At 39.1% G+C, this 20,327-nt stretch overlaps 1 protein-coding gene across 5 annotated transcripts in view; it reads right to left on the bottom strand.

The window, feature by feature from the left end:
• The window catches only part of arhgap26 (Rho GTPase activating protein 26), a 306,778-nt gene that overhangs the window by 45,164 nt on the left and 241,287 nt on the right, over positions 1–20,327 (bottom strand). For 2 of the 5 annotated variants that reach the window (XM_003217374.4, XM_008104705.3), the window contains exon 21: positions 9,391–9,501. The exons of the other annotated variants lie outside the window; for them this stretch is intronic. In XM_003217374.4, coding sequence (XP_003217422.1) covers positions 9,391–9,501 — 111 coding nt within the window. The remainder of the gene's footprint in view (positions 1–9,390; positions 9,502–20,327) is intronic. 5 annotated transcript variants of the gene reach the window in all.

Raw genomic sequence — 20,327 nt, 5'->3', positions numbered from 1 at the left:
GGAGAGGGATATAAATAAAGCATTATTATTGTTATTATTATTATTATTATTATTATTATTTAAACACGTGTCTTTAAAAAGTTTGGAAATCCGAAATAGCAAAAGAATAACTTTCTCTAATGACCCTAATAAGGACATTCAGGTGCTTCATACACATCTACTAAACCCTCCAACATTTCACAAATGAAAACCAAGACGTGTGGTCAAGCAACAGCAGAGTATGGTCTAGCTGGAGACAGTTATTAATCAGGAAGAATACAGGTTGGAAGAGACAGTAGCCGTTTGCTTTTGCCTGAGCTTACTGGGAAGAGCAACATTCTGCTTTCTTCCAGCCTTTTTCTGCCCACAAGTTAAATGAATGCAAACTGCACTTGCAATTTCAACTCAGTTTGCAGCAACTGAAATAAACTGAGGACAAAGGGGGAAAGCAGGAGAAAGAGAGGCAACTTGGAACAGGACTGTCCCTGCCAAGTTGGGATAGTTGGAAGGAATGTGTTACTTTTAAAAATGTCTCAGTTATGACATTCCCAGGTAAACAAGTATCGGATTGCAACCCCAGGTTGTGAAACTCTGGGGTAAACTTCAGCATTTTAACAGGGTTTCATTTGTAAGGAAAATCAAGTTACTTTCTTTTTAAAAGGCCTATATAAGTCATACAACAAAAGCTATATTTACATAATATTTTCAGTTCACTCCAAAAAGTTTCAAGTGATGTCTTTTCTCCAACCTACCATGACTTCTGATAGAAACTCAATCCAAGATTCAGATTTGAAGAACTGGATTATGGTTAATCCTATTATTCATAGCACTTTTGGTGCAGTTGTGCACCAGACACGCACACCTCAATTCAGTAATTGGGCTTTCCTTGATTCACTTCAGAATGATGCAGATCCAGATCCCAAGTGAAATTCAGAAATAAAAAATTCCATGCTATCTAATTAGCAATTAATTATTATTTGCAATGGACAAAAACAACCATACATCCACCCTGATTTTTTCCAATATGTTCATTTAGATAAATGGAAGTTAACCAGTAAAAGCAGAAATACTACATCTAAAATATTTCAATTACAATCAGTTTCTTTTTAAAATTAATTTCCATGCACCCTGTATAGACTTCTCACAAAGCTCTCCTCCATATGAACTTTCACAGCCTCTTCTTTCCCCAACTCACATTCATAATGTTACTTTAGACTACTGCAATCAGTTCTGTTTCATGTATTCAGCTCAACCAAGTGGTGTGCCTTGGTTTGAAATAAACCCCAATTGAAAATTACAAGGACATGCATAATTCTAAAACTGACTCAGTTTAACATAGTTCAGAAAGCCTGTCCATAGACTCAACTGTAGATTAAGAAGAGGAGGCAATGGGAAGGAGTAGTGTTTCACAGGCAAAAGAGAAAGCTGCTGAGCTTCTGCTATTCAGGATATCCTGTGACTGTTTATTATTAGGAACTGGGTAGGGTTGGGGAATGAATCCAGAGGGAGTGAAACACAGGCCAATGCAGTGCATTACGGGTTAGTAAAAGAAGTTGAACAGCAGTTTGGCAGAAGAACCCCTATCATGTGATGCATTTTTGGACACCCAGTTTCTTTCCTTTGTTTTGCTCTCCATGCAAGCCTGCAGCTGCAATGCCCTTCTTTCTTTGCACTGCAGTGCCCTTCAAAGCTGAGCTTGGATTATCAAGGACATAAATAAGCCCTGGATATTTCTGATCACTCCTTTTCTTTAAAAAAAATGCCTCTGAGCATGGCATGTGGCCAGGAAAGCACTCAGTCAAGTTCTGCCCATGTGACTTGTACAGTCTAATGATGAGCAAGAGTCCCCCCCTCCACATCCCATATACAGTATCTCTGACAGATATAAGTCTGATTACATTACATTGCATGCAGTTTCACATCAAATGGAAAACATGACAATGATCCTAGATGGGAATCTGAGACTTTGTGTGAGGTTTTCACCTCATATTAACCCAACCTGCAATACAATGCATGGATGCTTTCCATACCCTTTTCATGAGCTAATACATCTGCCATCGAACCTGGAAGGAACAAAATGAGAAAGAATTCCTAGGGAAATTACAGAGAGCATCTATTCAGGATCATACTTGAAGATAATTGGGGAAAAACTTTGCTGCCTAAGTCTCAACTCACCCACAGTTCCAGGCAATTTTTAGCTTATTGGGGAAAAGGGAAAAAATGGATATTGACATTTTGTCACATAGTGATCTATCTCCCATAAATAGTGCCAGGCTCAGAGACCACCTAGAACAGTGGCTCTCAACCTGGGGTCCCCAGATGTTTTTGGCCTTCAACTCCCAAAAATCCCAACAGCTGGCAAAGTGGATGGGATTTCTGGGGGTTTTAGACCAAAAACATCTAGGGACCCCAGGTTGAGAACCACTGACTTAGAACATACACCTGATAATCCAAAGTCATGTATAGTGACTTAGTAGTGAAATAGATTGTAATGGGAGAAGACAGAGGTCCACATCATTTTCCCCTAGAGCAGCGGTTCTCAACCTGTGGGTCCCCAGATGTTTTGGCCTTCAACTCCCAGAAATCTTAACAGCTGGTAAATTGGCTGGGATTTCTGGGAGTTGTAGGCCAAAATACCTGGGGACCCACAGGTTGAGATCCACTTCCCTAGTGCAAGATTAATGAAGTTGACCTCCAAAGTATCGGGATAAATGAACTCTCCATGGCCTGAACAAAGAGGGAGGTTGTAAGTGTGCTGCATTGACACATTGGGTAGCTCAAATGTGGTTCAGGAAAACTGTGAAGCAATCGTGGGTGCCCTTTTCTGGTCAAGGGCTGCTTCTCTTTCCTAAGAGCCATGGTGACTGGCTGGTGGGAACTACCAGTCAATGAGTTTAAATGCCATCTGAGATCATTGGCTGGTGCTCTTTCCACGTTGGCCAGAATGAAGTTGGAGGGGGAGGATATTTCAAGCAATAGCAGGGTTTCCACACTCCCTCCATCTGTGTTTTGTTTGGTTACATGTATGCATATACTGTCACAACATTATAGGTGCAGTTGGCATGGGCCCTGGATCTGTTAAGACCAGTGTCTCTCAGGCACTGGAAATGTATGGGGTTCCCCTTTTCAGACTCTGTAGCATGGAACTAGTCTTGTCCAGCTCCTCCTACATTCCCTGATGGTTGGGAAACTACACAGGGGCTCTGCCTCAGTGGAGTCTCTCATGCCATCCTAAGGTTGGAGGAGCAGGCTTATAAGTTAACAGGCAGGTTACTTGATGCCTGGATTCAGACTCATCTGTGTGCCACTCCTATATATTACTGTCAACACATAAAATTGTGATCTTTTTATTTAACCACTTGTGTCTGTATGATTGTAGCAAAGTGAAGCATTATTTCCACTGAACATGCAATGAGATTTTCACATCTTATTATTCTTTGTTCTAATATATCATAGGGAAAGTCAGAGAAAAAGGGAAATAATCAAGTAGAGCAAATGACATTTCCCTTCTTTGATAGCTGTCCTACATGACATTTGAAGGATATTCATTTTTTTCTTTTCAAGCTTATTTATGTCTCTAATGAAAAACTAAATGTTGCTTTTTAGATGACTGAATGCCTCTTCTTAAAGCTCAGTGTGGTTTACAAGCTAAACCAATCCTGTCACAAGTAAGCATCACTAAGATCAATGAAATGTATTTCAAGGCAACAGTGCCTAGGAGGCATTGCAGTCATATTTAATTTGTGTTTTGTTTTCTTTCTCATAGAATGAGGTGAGCATCTATGAATCAAGTGGGCATGACTACAGAGCCTCCTTAGTGACACAGCTACAGGAGACATCAAAATGAACTCCTGGATTTCAAAATGTACCACCATACCATTCCTTAGGGGAACAGGCATTGAAATTTGAGTGGATCCTGGTTGCTCGATGCAGCACCGCAATCTCTAGACCAGGGGTCCTCAAACTTTTAAAACAGGGGGCCAGTTCACGATCCTTCATACTGCTGGAGGGCCGGACTATAGCTGGCCACTGAGCAACAACAACAACAACAACAATAAAAAAGAGGGTTGGAAGAGACCTTTTGGGCCATTGAGTCCAATCCCCTTCTACCTTTGTGCACTGAAAGCACAAGCAAAGCACCCCTGACAGATGGCCACCCAGCCTCAATGTTAATAATAATAATAATAATAATAATAATAATAATAATAATAATAATAATAATAAAAAGAGGGTTGGAAGAGACCCCTTGGGCCATTTAGTCCAATCCCCTTCTGCCTTTGTGCACCGAAAACACAAACAAAGCACCCCTGACAGATGGCCACCCAGCCTCAATGTTAATAATAATAATAACAATAATAATAATAATAATAATAATAATAATAATAATAATAATAATAATGGTTGTAAGAGAAGAAGAGACCCCTTGGGTCATTTAGCCCAACACCCTTCTGCCCTTGTGCCGTGGGGGCCGGATAAATGGCTTCGATGGGCCGCATCCGGCCCCCGGGCCTTAGTTTGGGGCCCCCTGATCTAGACAAATGACAGATGGGGTTTACAAATCTGAAGACATATATTAAATACACATCTCCATTAGCTATCACTGGGCATTTTGCCATGGTCATGTATTACAAAAGTTAAGTTCCTGTTCATTGGGGTTTCATGATAAGAAGCACCACGCAATGCCAGGTTCTAACTCCAGGTGTATGCAGTAGAAAACATAACACCGTGACATAACGAAGTACATTTTGAATAGTATAGATAAGCCTGAAGCTTCATTACAAAAATCTGACAAGATCTACTCCTTTTATTGCAGCAATAAGTATGAGTTGTAAGGCAACTTAAAAAATAATTAATACAATATATTTAATTTGTTTCAAGTATGTTTTACAATCCTTGGAATGTTTGCTTTCAAAGAGCAAGCAAAGCAGTTCTCAGTGAACAGATGGGAAACCAAGGTTGAGATAAGCTCCCCAGGGCCACTCACCCAACCTTTGCTGGGATTTGAATCCAAACTATGAGCTACAGAGTAAGCAAGGCTGCAAAATATGAATGCTACAGGAAATGTTGGATGGGTTCGGAACCTCAGCAACTTGTTCTTCCTGATTAGAGTCATCACAATATAAACAATCCCAAGGCTTGACTTGATCAGAAGACTGTCAAAGGTCAGAGCTAAAGTGAGGCTTACTTTTCTGGCCTTTAGCGTAGAGAGCAAAAGTTGGAATCAGAAATGAGCAGCCACATAATTGTAGTAAGATCAGAAACAATGAGTTTTAACAGATTTCAGAAGAAACTAGTTACAGCTAGTCCACTCCCTACAGCCTTTCCTGAACCTAGTCAAAGCAGTTTATGAGCAGTAACTTCACAAATAAAGCAATCTACATAGACAGATATTGATGATTACTCAGAAGCTGTAGATAGTGCAGTGGTTCTCAACCTGGGGTTCCCAGATGTTTTTGGCCTTCAACTCCCAAAAATCCTAACAGCTGATAAAATGTTTGGGATTTCTGAGAGTTGTAGGTCAAAAATACTTGGAGACCCCAGGTTGAGAACCACTGAGCTAGTGCAAAATGCTCCACCTAGGCTGACCAGCACATTACACAGAAATCTAACATACTGGGTCCCATACTCCTCATCTGAATAAAGGTGCTAGTAATGATATTCAAAGTCTTCAAAATGCCTAGGGGCTTCAATACTTGAGAGGACACCTCTATCTCTATATAAAGAGCAGGATATAAGTTTTAAAAAAATAATAAAGTGATTGTGACCAGCTAGTTAGTTGCAATTAGCTCTTTTCCTCAAAAACAAAGATACAACTACACCACAGTTGTAACTTCACAAAGGAGAACGTCTATCCCTTTCCCAGTGTCATTGTGATACTTAATGTGATTTCTAAAGGTACTGAGGTGGGAGCATCTCTAAATGATGGAGGAAGAATGCTGCATAGATCAAGAGCTGGCTCATGCCATGCCTCATACTGCTGCCTCGTGCTTTGTGGTAGGAGCCAAGTGGTAAGGTAAAGGTAAAGGTTTCCCCTGACGTTAAGTCCAGTCATGTCTGACTCTGGGGGTTGGTGCTCATCTCCATTTCTAAGCCGAAGAGCCGGCGTTGTCCATAGACACCTCCAAGATCATGTGGCTGGCATGATTGCATGGAGCGCCGTTACCTTCCCGCCGGAGCATTGGCATGTTTTTGAACTGCTAGGTTGGCAGAAGCTGGAGCTAACAGCGGGTGCTCACTCCGCTCCCTGGGTTTGAACCTATGACCTTTCAGTCTGCAAGTTCAGCAGCTCAGCGCTTTAACACACTGAGCCACCGGAGGATGAGGGAAATTGGAAGATAAGAGGTTTTTTATCACAGGCAAATGGCCTCTACTAAAAAAAACCTAACTTAAAAGGTACGATTTTGCTACTTTTGAGAAATATAAAAACAAAGAACTATTTTTAAAAGCTCTAACTAACTATAATGGTAAATATTAGGAGCCCCTGGTGGCGCAATGGGTTAAAGCCTTATGCTGGCAGGACTGATGACTTGAAGGTTGGGTTGCTGACCTGAAGGTTGCCGGTTCGAATCCAACCCAGGGAGAGTTGGATGAGATCTCTCTGTCAGCTCCAGCTCCATGTGGGAACATGAGAGAAGCCTCCCACAAGGATGGTAAAACATGAAAAACATCTGGGTGTCTCCTGGGCAATGTCCTTGCAGATGGCCAATTCTCTCATACCAGAAGCAACTTGCAATTTCTCAAGTCACTCCTGACACAAAAAAATGGTAAAGATTCATTACCCATCTTGAGGCTATAACTCATGTTAATTGGATAAAGATATTGGATGAACGGATTTTAAGCATATGTTTCTGTTTTATATTTTATATTGTATTTAATTGGTTGTAATATATTTTTATATGTTGTTGTTTTTAATGATGTATCGGCATCGAATTGTTGCCAATTGTACGCCGCCCTGAGTCCCTTCGGGTGAGAAGGGCGGGATAGAAATATTGGAAATAAATAAATAAATAAATAAATAAATGTTTGTAAGAGAACAATCCAAACTCAGGATCTTAATAAACAGAGCATTTATTTATTACTGCTCCTCTTTGAGATCTAATCTATCAATACAGCAGCCTCCACTTTTGGAAAATGGTCAGTGGGGACCATCACAATACCCAGTACAAAAGGGTAGAGAACATGGATTTTGTATTCAGCCACGTTATTTCCATCTCACTATCGCTGTATCCTTCTCCTTTCTTGGACAGTGGAAGCTAAACTAAAATGGTCCAGGCAAGGGTAACTTCAAGGCTGGATTGCTGCAATATGCTCTATATCAGTGGTTCTCAACCTGAAATCCTCAGATGTTTTTGGCCTATAACTTCCAGAAATTCCAGACAGTTTACCAGCTGTTAGGATTTCTGGGAGTTGGAGGCCCAAAACATCAGGCGATCCCAGGATGAGAACCACTGCTCTATATGGAGATACCCTTAAGGCTGGTCCAGAATTTGCACTTAGTGCAGAATGCTACTATTTGGTTTTGTTGGTGAGGCAGCCTATTGGTGATACTTCTGCTGAAACTGCCTGCCTCCTTGCTACTAAACAACTCAGGACATGATTATCTGGGAAATTTCATTTCACCACTTTAAAAGTATTCAGCCACTGAGATATATAATAGAAAAAGGCCATACAGTCCCAATATCTATTCAGCCATTGTTTGAAGCAGGGCATGTAATATGGTGAGACCTACGATATATAATGTTCTCTCATTGTAACTTCAAGGTTTTTTTTGTTTTTAAAATATATTCAAGCAAGCTTCCTCTGTTTACACAAACCTTAATTTCATGTCTGGAACTTCATAAAGTGTTTGTTTGTATACAGTCAGCCCCTCCATAACTCTGGGTTTAACTTTTGTGCGTTTGATTATTTGTGGGTTTGATTAATATGGTCTCTTGAGAAACTTCTAGGTCCTCTATCGTGACTCTATGGTCCATTTCCACTGGACATTGATCATAAACTGTGCCGGAAAACTAGAATTTACAAGAGAAAATGCCTCTTTATAAATCCCTAGGTCTTTCAACACAGATCTGCAGTCAACTTCTTTCAGGAACTGGGCATGGAGTTGCATCAGAAAACATAAGGATTCCTAGAGATGGATTCTCTCAGGTAAAAAAAAAATAGCATTTTTAAATTTGTGTTTTTCTCCCACACATGGAAGAGGTCCTGCACCCCTAAACGAAGAGAATGTGAGGGGCTGACTGTATTTGTGTATGTTTAAGGTTTTTAGTGATAGATGCCATTTGTAATGTTTAAATCTAAATGGTAAATAAAGAAGTAAACATGTATCCTTATGACATTTTGCATTTTTCCTGCTACTGGTCATCTCCAGCAGAGATTTTGGTTACCTTCCTCCCTCATTTACTAGAACACATATGGCAAAGGAGTACCAAACTTTTTTCGCATATTTTGCATGCTTGAAAATTATTTAGGAATATTTTCATGGATTAAAATGATAGTAAATCCAACGTTTAGGTTCATAAGAAAATCTAGGAACAATGTTTTTGCTGTGGACAAGACAATTGTCCTCAAAATATAAACTAGGTTGACAATGAGTAGAGGGACCCATCCCATTTGAATACATGGTACCACCTTTGGGAATTAATAATGTATAGATTTGCACTGTGGTGGCAGTAATGTGGGTAAGCTTTTAAAAGCTGTCAAGAATGTAGTAAGAATCACTGGTCTTTTGCAGGTTAGTTCATTTGTTTGGCTTAATTGTCCTTCATTTTAGCAGGTGCCTTGGCTTTTGAATCCGTACAGTGTGTCAGTTTATAAGAAATCCATATCAGATGTATAATTTCTTAAGTTATAAATATAACAAATAACATGTGGTGTTCAAACAACCTGAACGCTCTATATAGTTATTTTCATTGGCACATTTGAATGTGTGGGAAGGAAATTTGGACTGAAGGCTTTTTGAAAATCGCACAGACTTTTCATGCAATTTTAGATACTTGGAAATGAGCATGAAAACTTCCCTCTTGCAGAGATTAATTTAGTGAGTCTCCAGAAAAGCCAATCATTAAGCAAAAGTAAAGCAGAAATTCAATTGTACGCATTCAAAAACCAATAGATCTCATAGCTGAAAGAAATGCTCCAAAAAGGTGAGGTCGTGCAGCTGGGATAACTGGAAAGCTAAGGAAAACAGTGCTTAGGCAATTCAAGCCATACTCTTCTAAGGGTCACTGTGTTTTTTTCCCTCTGTGTTGAGCTTGGATAGTAACTATGGGATGGTGCAGTCTAGTAACTAAATCAAGCTGGGCTAGAGTGAGGACTTCTGAGAAAGGCAGGGGAAAGGCATGTAAACTGAAAATATGAAAGCAGCAGTGCAGCAAAATCAAGCAAAACAAAACCCTCAAACCTGCAACAGACCTGATGGGGGATGAGTCGCTGGACGTAGAGGAGGTGGGCATAGGACTGGATGGTGCAGAGAACATAGGCCAGGACGGTGAAAGGGGTGACGTTGGACTTGGATTCTGAGGGCTGCAAGACAGAACCGGGTAACTCATCAAGACACAGGAAGGCACAACACAGACAGATACACACACACTTAAGGCAAGATCCCACTGTCATGGGTTACAGCACAAGAAAGAAAAAAAAACCCTAAAACAAAAGAATTTGGAACTTAGGGAAGCATTCCAATGCTAGAGGTATGCTTCATCGAACTCATTCTGCCATTTTTGTGCCTTTGTTGCAATGTGTAACAACATTCCAGACTGATGCTATCTTTTATGGATTGTTTGTGTTTTCCCCTCACCACCTACCTTTTCTGTTTCAAATATTTCTGGATTGCCAGAAATGACCGGTCACTTTTTTCAACCTTGGCCACAATAAACCATCTCACTTTGTTTCAGGTTGTTAAGCTGCTGTTCGCTGGGTCACAATTTTCTGGCATATTTGGGATGCTTTAAAATCATTTAGGAATATTTTCATGGATTAATCCATAGCACATGAACACAACTTCTGGTTTACATTTATGATTAAATGAATCTCGTTCACTGGAAACCATCAAGGGACTGCTAAGGGCTGTTGCTTCTACTTTAAATGGAATGCTAGTAATGCCAAATTGTATACCTTTATCCTTATAAACTGCACAGAAAATCAAGTAAAGCCCATCTAGCATGAAGAATGATTGATGTGAAAAGTAGGAACCGGAAAAGGCATCAATAATACGTACAATTTACATGCTTTCTGTGACCTTACAATCTTGATAATACAATGAGCCTCTCATACTGGAGGCAGAAACCCAGTATACACACAGTATCTCACTGAAGGTATTTCTGCCAATAAGCCAACAGATGTATTCTTCACTATCTGTAGATAAACGTGCTGATACCTATATGTCAGAAGTAAAAAATAAGTTTGCACTCCCAATCTGGGCATTCTGCAGTGTTCTCAGTTTGTAGTTGGATTATTTAGATGTCAACTCTATTATCCAAGTGCCATTCCAGACTCTGAAGATTCCTTATCATTTAGATACTGCTTTTCCCCAATACTAAGACCCAAGGAGGCTTATAGAATATTTAAATCAGAAAAAAATCACAGAAAAACATCAGTAATGCATATATTAACATTATTTTTAAAGTGATTAAAATGTATAGAATCAACACAATTAAAGCATTTATTAAAATATAAAATATAAAAAACAATTAAATCTCATTGTAGTCAATTCTGAAAGACCTGCTAGAATAACAAAATGTTGGATCTGAAAACAGAGTGAAGAGGCAGAAATCCATGTCTTCCTAGGGAGGGTATTCCAGTTTGAGAGCAGCCACTGAGAACGTCCATCCAAAGACCCTGAGAAGCCAGTGAGATGAAACTATTTCATACTGTTCTGCAGCTAAAATCAAAGGGCTATATTTGCTCCATTTTTCCAGTTTGCATTTTGAGGCTTTAGAAAGAGCAGCATGCCTGCCCACCCTAGTGAACTCTTGGTGCAGTGTTCTGTTCTTGATACTCATCTGTGCTATTTTTTTTTATCTCTGCAGGTAAGCCAAGCATCTGAGCTATCTTAACATACCACTTTGTTTTTGCATAATGGAAAAGACATCAGTTAAGCTGTAGTTCCTTTGGAAAATTCCCCACTGAGAAAAAGCACACAGGGGTAAACAAATCAATTGAAAGCAGTGTCTCAAGAAAAGGTCATGTTTTAGGGAAAGAAAGGAAACCTATGTGGAAAACTGGAAGTTTGAAAAATGTTCCCTTTTATTTAAAGCCAAAAAGTTGCTCATAAAATGGGTATCACTCACACAGTTATCTCTTCACCCTCACCACTTGATATCACCTCTTTTAGGAGTTTTCAGATATATAAGATAGGCTTAACAGTCTTCTACACTGGAACTGAACAGCCTCCTGAAGTCAGTTGTGAAGGAGCACTGAAATAAGGCTCTCTTCACATTAAGCACAACTTACCTTTTTAGCACTGTACTCATAAGCATGATTTATTAACAAAAGGGAAAACAATATGTATGTCAGGCATGAAAATACATTCCAGAAATTCACAGTAAGAATCAGAAGTCACGTGGATTTTTTTAAAGCCTCTTTAAACCAGATCAGACAAATTGTGCTGAGAAAGCAATCAGTAAAATGCATTTATGGGCAGTTCAGCCAGAAAAGTGCATTCTGGTGCATTAATATAGACTACATTCATATCACTAGTTTTGACCAACTTAATATAAATAGAAAAAATGACTCAAATAGAAATTTACAAATACTGCATACTGCATGTTAACAGTGACTAGAAACTGGAGTCTTCTTTCTTATCACAGTTCTTGGTCTGGCTTGCATTCAAATATTTAGCTGTGAAAGCAATATGTAAATATGCACAAAAGGTTGGCTATTCATTTCTGGATAATGTTTAACCTACTAATCTCAGGAAAATCAACAGTTACTTAGAAACACATTTCAGTTAAAGATCTCTCTACCCGCTTATACCTTGGGTTTTCTTTTTTAATGAATCATTATTAGAGATGAAGGTAATGATATAACTTTATAGAGTACACCCGCAACATATACACTATCTCATTTAGTGGTCTTTCTTTCTGAATAGGAAGATCAGAATGATCAAAACGCAAATTCAAACTATTAGTTATTCACAAGATGGGGTTTTCTTATAATACAGCAACCAAAATTGCCTCTATGTGGAAAACAGTTCACATGCACCAGACTTCCCAGGCCTTATCATATGGCTTGTCTCCTTACCACACAACCAGTCACTAGGAAGATCTGTTGATGACAAATTAGAGCTAATCCTTTCACTGAATAAAATAGCAACTGCCATATGGCACCACTTTCAAGCAGACTTAAGCCTAAAATGTGTTGCTGTTATGTGCCTTCAAGTCAGCTCCAATTTATGGTGACCCTATAGTATGGTTTTCTTGACAAGAGTTTTTCAGAGAAGGTTTGCCATCACCTTGTTCTGAGGCTGAGAGAGTGTGACTTGTCCAAGGTCACCTAACAGGTTTCCATGGGTGGGTGGGTGGGGGGTTCAAACCCTGATTTCCTGGTGCCTTACTCCAAACACTCAAATCACTTGCACTATGCTGGACGTTCATCTAAAACAATCTCCTTCATTTTCTGTTGGTTCTGTGCATGTGAACCTCTATCTGTATTTTTAAGAACTTCTCTCTATTAACACCTTTTTGTTATTTCAGTGCTGTTCCTGTCAGCGCTCACTTCTTTCTTCCTCCCTTCCCCTTACAGGTCTCTGCATCATTTCCATTCTGCCATTTAGACTTGCTGGATTTGGTGAGCCATGCCATTTAAATGATGGTGGCATAATACTAGTGCATTCATCTATTTAAATGGAAGTGTGGACAAGGAAGTAGGAAGAGGAGGAGGTGGAAGAAGAAGGAGGTGATGAAGAAGAAGGTGCTACTGCCAGAGGGGAAACAATCTGAACTACTAAAATGTCAATGTTTCCTATAGGCACACAAAGTGGGCAAAGCAGTGGCCTTCTAGCACCATAAATTTGGCTGATATTTATTTGCAGTGGGCAACTTCTCTCTTACATGTTGATAACATTCAAGGATAACATTTAGAGACAAAAGTCTCAAGACCTTCAGTGGAGCTAAGCTTTTTCCATAAACTTTCAACTTAACAAAATGTCTTGCAAGCAGGAACTACATTGCTTTGCACTTATAATCCAGATGTCTTTTTATTTTCCCTTTCAAGGAAATCAAAACCAATGTGGCGCCACTGTTTCAGATGCATGTACATTACTCTTGCTTCAAAAAAAGTTGAATGTATAAGGAGTTAATGGCTCCAGTTTTCTTGTGGGAAAATATCTCCATAATAAGAATCAGCATCATAATTTGGCACCAAGAGAACATTCTTGACCAGATTAGAATAGTTTTTAATGGTGTCAATGGAGGAAAGGGGAATTGGAAGACAGGGAATTGTTGGGATTTTTTCCCAGCTGAAATAAAGTCCAGGTTTATTTCAGAAAGACACTAACATATGATTGAGACAATTTTAGTGTTGACAGAATTTAGTGTGCTGTTAGGAGAAAAATGAAAAATGGGATTGCATTGAATTTTCACAGCCAAAGTAAATTTGCAATGAAAGTAGATTTAAGAGACAAAATATCCTCTTCCCATCACAGCTGGCCTTTCTGAGCTTTACAAAGCCTTAATGATGCTATGTGTTACTATGAAAAAAATACATTCAATAAGATGTAGTTATATGACAGCAGCAATTTACTGGTTTTCCCTGAAAATAAGACAGTGTCTTATATTAATTTTTGCTCCCAAAGATGCGCTAGGTCTTATTTTCAGGGGATGCCTTATTTTTCCATGAAGAAGAATATTTATTGTTGAACAAAATAATGAGCATTTATTATATACTGTTCAGTAGTTGTCATCACAAACCAGCATAACCAGACAAACTGTGAATCCTATCAAGAATTTCTTGTTACTACCATTGTTTCCATCTATGGTACATACATTTAAAGATCCTGCATGCTCTCGTATATTCAGGCATACTTCCAAACAAAAACTTTGCTAGGTCTTACTTTTGGGGGAGGCCTTATATTTAGCAATTCAGCAAAATTCAGGGGATGTCTTATTTTTGGGGAAACGGGGTAAGCTAACTCACAGTAAAAAAAAAAAATCCATACTTTGAACACATTCTTCTTATTTTGAGTTAGCTTTGTTTCTCCACAAAGCATAATTGCAGAGCCAAATCTGAAGGCTACTGCTCTTGTTCCTAGAAGGAAAAAACAGCTTTGAAAAAAGAAAGATGTAAAGACTTCCATTCTGAAGCAGCACAACAACATGACTACTTAAATGTCAGAAATTAGAAAGAGACATCTCACTATATCTGTGAGGAGGAAAGAACCAGGCAGAATATCAATGTACAGTGATTTTTTTTTCTTCTTTACAACTTCCCTCAAAACTTCACAGCATACAATTAGAACTGTGAAGTGGAGAGCTTGTTAAAATGAAAACCTATCTGTTTCTAAAGAGTTACCTAAATTATTGATATACATTTGTTCATTTATGAGAAGTGAATAAAGGGGATGACGATTGACCAATCACCAGTATTTTCTTTTCCCGTAACATAGAGAAGCACTGCCTTCTGCCCACATGCTCCTTTATTTTACAAAGCATGAGACTGAGAGCCAGAAACAGAGAAGGGCTGAAGCCACAACCATGCCTCTATGGGAACGTTGGTCATGCTTCCCATTTGGTACTGAACAAACCAACAACAGAGGGTTTTTTTAAACCTCTTGACTGGTCATCAAGAGTGACAGTTCCTGTTCTGAATCAAATAACACTCAAGTGGGGAAGGGAGGGACTAGTCTCACTCACTACTGGCCTTGCGATTAGTAGCTATGAAAGCTCAATTGCCTCCAACAAAAGCTCTATAGAAAGGAAGACAAAAGCAGACCAGTTTTCTTCAGTCCTCAATCTGGGCAAAGAGTTGAGAAACAGTCAGGGTCTGGTTTTACTTGGGTGGGATTTCAGAGAATGCACAACACTGCTGTTTGAGACTCCTGTGAAAAGTGAAGAAAGAACCTTCCCCTACAGATAACTCAATGTAGGGGTTGACTCTTCAACAAGAGGCATAAATAATACATGTCGCCCTATCAAAGTCTCGTAAATACCCTGCAAATTCCAAGCAAAGCGGAGATGTGTTTCACAAGAGATTATATCCTTCCTGATAAACCTGCCCAAATTACCAGGGGAGTCTTAGTCTTGGTCTCTATATATCCCCTATATGGGACAGAGGCAATGAGAAAACTGAGGATGGATGACTATTTCTAAGAAGTGTTTTAGTTGTGTATTGTTGCATGGCAGTGGTTTGGACTAGATGGCCCTTGTGGTCCCTTGTAACTTGATGATTCTGATTCTTGGTAGCTTCACTCTGGCTTTAAAATTCCCTGATGATGGGCTGGACACATGCTTATGCCTTTCTGCAGGCAGGCAAAGGCATTTTTTTTATGAGATAGACCCAGAAATGTGGTCAGGGAGTGCCTTTCCAAATGAGAATTGTGCCTGTCCACAAAAGTTTCCATCAGCCAAACTGATAACATTGCAGAGAAGAAGATGCTCGAAATTATCCCTTGCATTTTTATACTAACTGGGTTCACATTCCCTTGATAACTTTTCCTGCCCATTTCCTTGGGATACCTAAACTGTCTTTCTAAATTGTCAACTAAAGGTTTACATAATTCCAGTAATAAAAATTTGGGGATTGAAAGAAAATTTCATGGGATGGGCAGAGTTCCTATATGAGTTGGCAATTGTTTCATTTTGCCACTGCCACCACCCATATTGTTGTTTGGCTTTTGATAGTTGAGCTGTGTTGTCACAGAAGGGTTTGGAAGTTGGGAAGTTCTTTCTTTTTGACTAGTGCACTTTTCATTGTACTGTATTTTAAACCTTAATTTATGTTTAATTCAATTTGTGTTTATTTTGTATTCTTGGCTGCCTTGTGAGCTGCCTTTTTATCAAAAAGACAGGATAAACACTTGTGAATGGATGAATGTCATGCCATGTCACGTTATGCTATAAATACTTCTTGCTCTGATTTAACAGTAAAGTGCAAGAGGAATGCATTGGATTTCCCACATGCAGTACAGTTAACTGAGTGGTGAACAACATCAACTAGAACATAAAGAGCTAATGGGATTCACTGCACTCCTAGGATCCTCATCTTCTGATATTCTAGTATTAGCTATCACCTAAACTCACCTTTTTAAAGACTAAAAAGGAAGCACACAGCCTCTCTCTACCTTAGAGAATGACACACATTCCTTGTGTCAACTACAGGCACATGTAATCCTTCAGAAAGGCGGTATGTACACAAGTCCTGAGGAATTCCTGATTAGGTTAGTTCTTCCATCAACTAGCTTTTTCACATGATCTTTTGCAAGTGATACTCTAGAGTCAGAAAGATACAAACTTTACACCATAAGCTTCTGAATGTGGGAGGCATCCACTCTCTAGTGGACACTGGGATGCAGTGGTTTGCTGTGACTTGTCCCTGGGCCAAAAAGTCATGCTGCCCTTCCAGGCCATTGACCTACATTCAGTTGCCCCCCCCCCCCCCCAACTTTTTCCATAATAGATCTGTTCCACTAAGTCCATGAATCCATTCACATGAATAATTCACTAATTCCATTCTCTAGCAGAGGTAAAACTCAGCACATTTCCTTATCAGCGTGGGTGGGGGTGGCAGAGATGCACAGGTGCAACTGTTGAAGTGAAGAATTTAATTTAGTTCCTTAAAAAAAAACCTCTTGAGTCTGCGGTTTCTGGAGAAAAGAGCACCATGTGTGGATAGAGATGACGTCTGGGATACTGATTGACAAAAAGTCAAATTAGATTACATGTGACAAGAATATTGACGTGGACATACTGCCTCTGCTAAAGCAACATCGAAGTGCTGTTGTAGATTCTGAATGTGCAAACAGAATACTATGGGTTAAAAATGTTCCTTGAGTACAGTAAGAATATCTTCATTCTTTAAGGACATATGAAGAGCCTTGATAAATCACTCAAGGTCCCATGAAGCCTGTATCCTGTTTCTAACAGCAATTACCTCCTTGACTCCAGGAAGGCCAGAGATCATGAAGGTAATACTCCACTACCCTTACTGTTTGCTTCCTAGCCACTAATATAAGCTACATCAAAAATATCCTGGTGATAAATTTACCGCCAGGAATGATATTCAAAAGCCAGAAGAATATGCTTTAAAAACATTTTTACAGCTGTAAACCTACCCCACTTCTCCATTACTCTACTGACTATAGATGCCACTTTAAAGTGGTTATCATATTAAAACTTGGTCAGTTTTTGTTTTCTGAGTATTATGACAACCAAACAAATAGGCCCTTAATGTAGGTCAGTGATTCTCAACCTGTGGGTCCCCAGGTGTTTTGGCCTACAACTCCCAGAAATCCCAGCCAATTTACCAACTGTTAGGATTTCTGGGAATTGAAGGCGAAAACATCTGGGGACTCACAGGTGGAGAACCACTGATGTAGGTGAACATATACAATATATATTTATGTTGAAAAATTAAAGAACATATTTATTGGTGGTTGGACTAGACAGCCCTTCCAACTCTGATACTATGAATAACTGATTTTTTACTACCCAGCATGTCTTATGAGCCCCATCTGCCCTACCTTTCTTTAGCATACACAGCAGAGAGAGCATGTAAGGAATGCACAAACAAGTACAGAGGTTTATTTCTGCCCAAAGAAGGTGCCACTCCCACACAAGCACAACGTCTCTTTGCTAAGTGGGAATGTAGCGGTTTTCTTACTTTTTGCTTATTAGCAGCAGCAGCAGCAACAACAACAACAGTATTCATTGAGAAGCTGGAGTTACTGCCTTTTGTCTTGATTGTCCTGACTAGCATACACTTCAACCCAGAGACTTTGGGGAAACACAGCAAGCATGAGTTTCTCTCTGCTCCCTGGGTGAAAAAGTCATTGGTAAAAAAAGGTCAGAAGACATCTGCCCTGAATTATAAGCAACACATATGGAGCAGGGAAACAAAAGAGAGATAATATGGCACATGGATCTCACAGCACTGAGATCAATGCTGAAAATGACAGGTTATAAACTCTATAAGAATATTTAGATGTTGACTCTATACAGTTGTCTAAGAAGCCAGGAAAAGACCAGCAGATGCCTCCTAAACCCACAATATTCCTGCATCACACTAGGTGTTATGAGGAGTCTCTGTTCCATGATAATCCAGAGAATTCTGGAGAGAAACCTGCACATCTCAGATGGACAATTCTGTCAGTCATATAGTAAACAATTCAGCCATGGAATTTGGGCAAAAAACTGTAGTAATAACAATGAGACACAGGAAAATGTGTAGCAAAGTGCCACTATATTATGGTTACACTAAAACCTAGACACCAGGTGGATAGGTGAGGATGCTTCATAGTAGTAACAACAGCTCTTACTAGAAGCTCCTTTCCTCTTGAAACAGAACAAAGGTGGAGGGAGGAATAAAATTAAGGATGGGACTTTCCACATAATTCCATGAAGGATTTCAGGTAAACTTAAAAGGCACTATAAAAATTAATAAACACCCTTCTCTCACTATACAGTTGGCCCTCCACATTTGCAGGTTCAACACTGTGGATTTGATTAATCACGTATTTGATTAACATGGTCTCTTTAGGAATCTCTACTGGAAGTTGAACATAGAACTTTGCTGAAGAAACTTCATATTTGTAGAAAGGATTTCCCTAAAGTTAAAAAATAGCATCTTTAATTCACATTTTTCCAGTTTTGTAGGGGTTCCAGTCAATGTGAAGGGCTTACTCTATGATAACTAATGCAGTTTTATCACAATAAATACTTGGTCTTCTCTCCTCCAGCATGCCCATGAAGAGGCTGGAAGAAATCACTTTTGGTTTTCAATAATCAAAGCTTATAAATGTCTGAAATCTAAGATGCAATAATACTAGTTACAGTTTGTATAAACATAATCCACAGTTTGAAGTCAGGATACTTCAAATAAAATAAAATGATAATTAACAATAGTCTGCCAGGTTGAGTTTATACAAGTTATTGTAAAGCTTTCAGGTTCTCCAACTAGGCACTGTCAGGAAGCTGCCACAATAGCTGGAATTTGACAGATTATCAACTTGCCATGTGCTTAAATGATCTGGTGAATTGCAATATTGAAAGTTCTCCTTAACATACCAACATTCTCATTTATGGTTAAATCTAATATCAGTATTATGTAAAGTACATCCATTAAAACCTATGGGACTTAATTTAGTTCAGATTAACAAGTTCCATTTACTTCAAGCAATCTGTGTTGGATACAGCTAACACTGCATTTAGCCTTGAAGTGCTATAGTTATATCAGCTAGGTTTTACACGACTATGTGAAAGGAAAGTAACCACTAAATATAGTTTAGGTAGGCTCTAGGATATGCTTGCATGATGAATGAGAAAAAGGGAACCTGCACTCAATATTTTTTCAGCCATGGAAGTACCAAAAGTAGTAAGAGTGGGTCAGCACTGCTTAACACTATTTAAACATTTTAAATTACTGTAAAAGTGGGAAGGGAAACAGGAATATAGCAACTGGAATCTATTCAGCTTCCCCTATCTGCTGATTGCAGAGACATTTCCTGCCTGAAGCAGAGTGGGACGTAAGATATAAAAGATTAGTTTTGACACAAAAATGCCAAGATGAGGAAACAAAGAGGGCAGCTAAAATTAGGATTGTTGGGTTAGGATGTTAATCTCGCATAAATGGCAAGCGCTGTGAGGAGGGAATTCTATGAGTCAGCAGCCCAAAATATCTCCCAGCTCGAGAACAGACTCATGTACATAGGAGGCTATGATGCCTGAGCAAGCGTATCAAGAATGTTAATGTGGCCGACCTAGAGCTGTATAAGTCAATGACAAACAGATCACAATAAAATGAGGCATTCAAGTGCAGCATAAAATCAGGCAGTATCTGAGAACCTGAGATCAAAAGTCTTAAACTCTGCATAATTTAAGTCATGGGCAATGCAATATATACCCCTTTAGGTTTTAGATAGCTGAGATGTGTGACCCACTCGTTATACTGATCCAGAAGGAATGACTTTAGTAAAATCATATCCTTTCCCACCCTCACATTATCATCCTAAGCTCCCATCTGTTTAATGAAATTATGCTGAATATTTTACATAAATCAGCAAGAATCCAACTGAACAGTTATGCAAACGATTTTGCAGAAAACTACAATCCTTTCTTCATTTTGTTTAAGTTGTGAATAACATGTGGCCCTCCAGATGTTGCTGGAATGTCTCCCATCAGCCCCAGTCAGCATAATCA

The sequence above is a fragment of the Anolis carolinensis genome, chromosome 2 (genome assembly GCF_035594765.1).
Source record: "Anolis carolinensis isolate JA03-04 chromosome 2, rAnoCar3.1.pri, whole genome shotgun sequence".
Lineage (NCBI taxonomy): Eukaryota > Metazoa > Chordata > Lepidosauria > Squamata > Dactyloidae > Anolis > Anolis carolinensis.
This window is presented reverse-complemented; position numbering and strand designations above follow the sequence as displayed.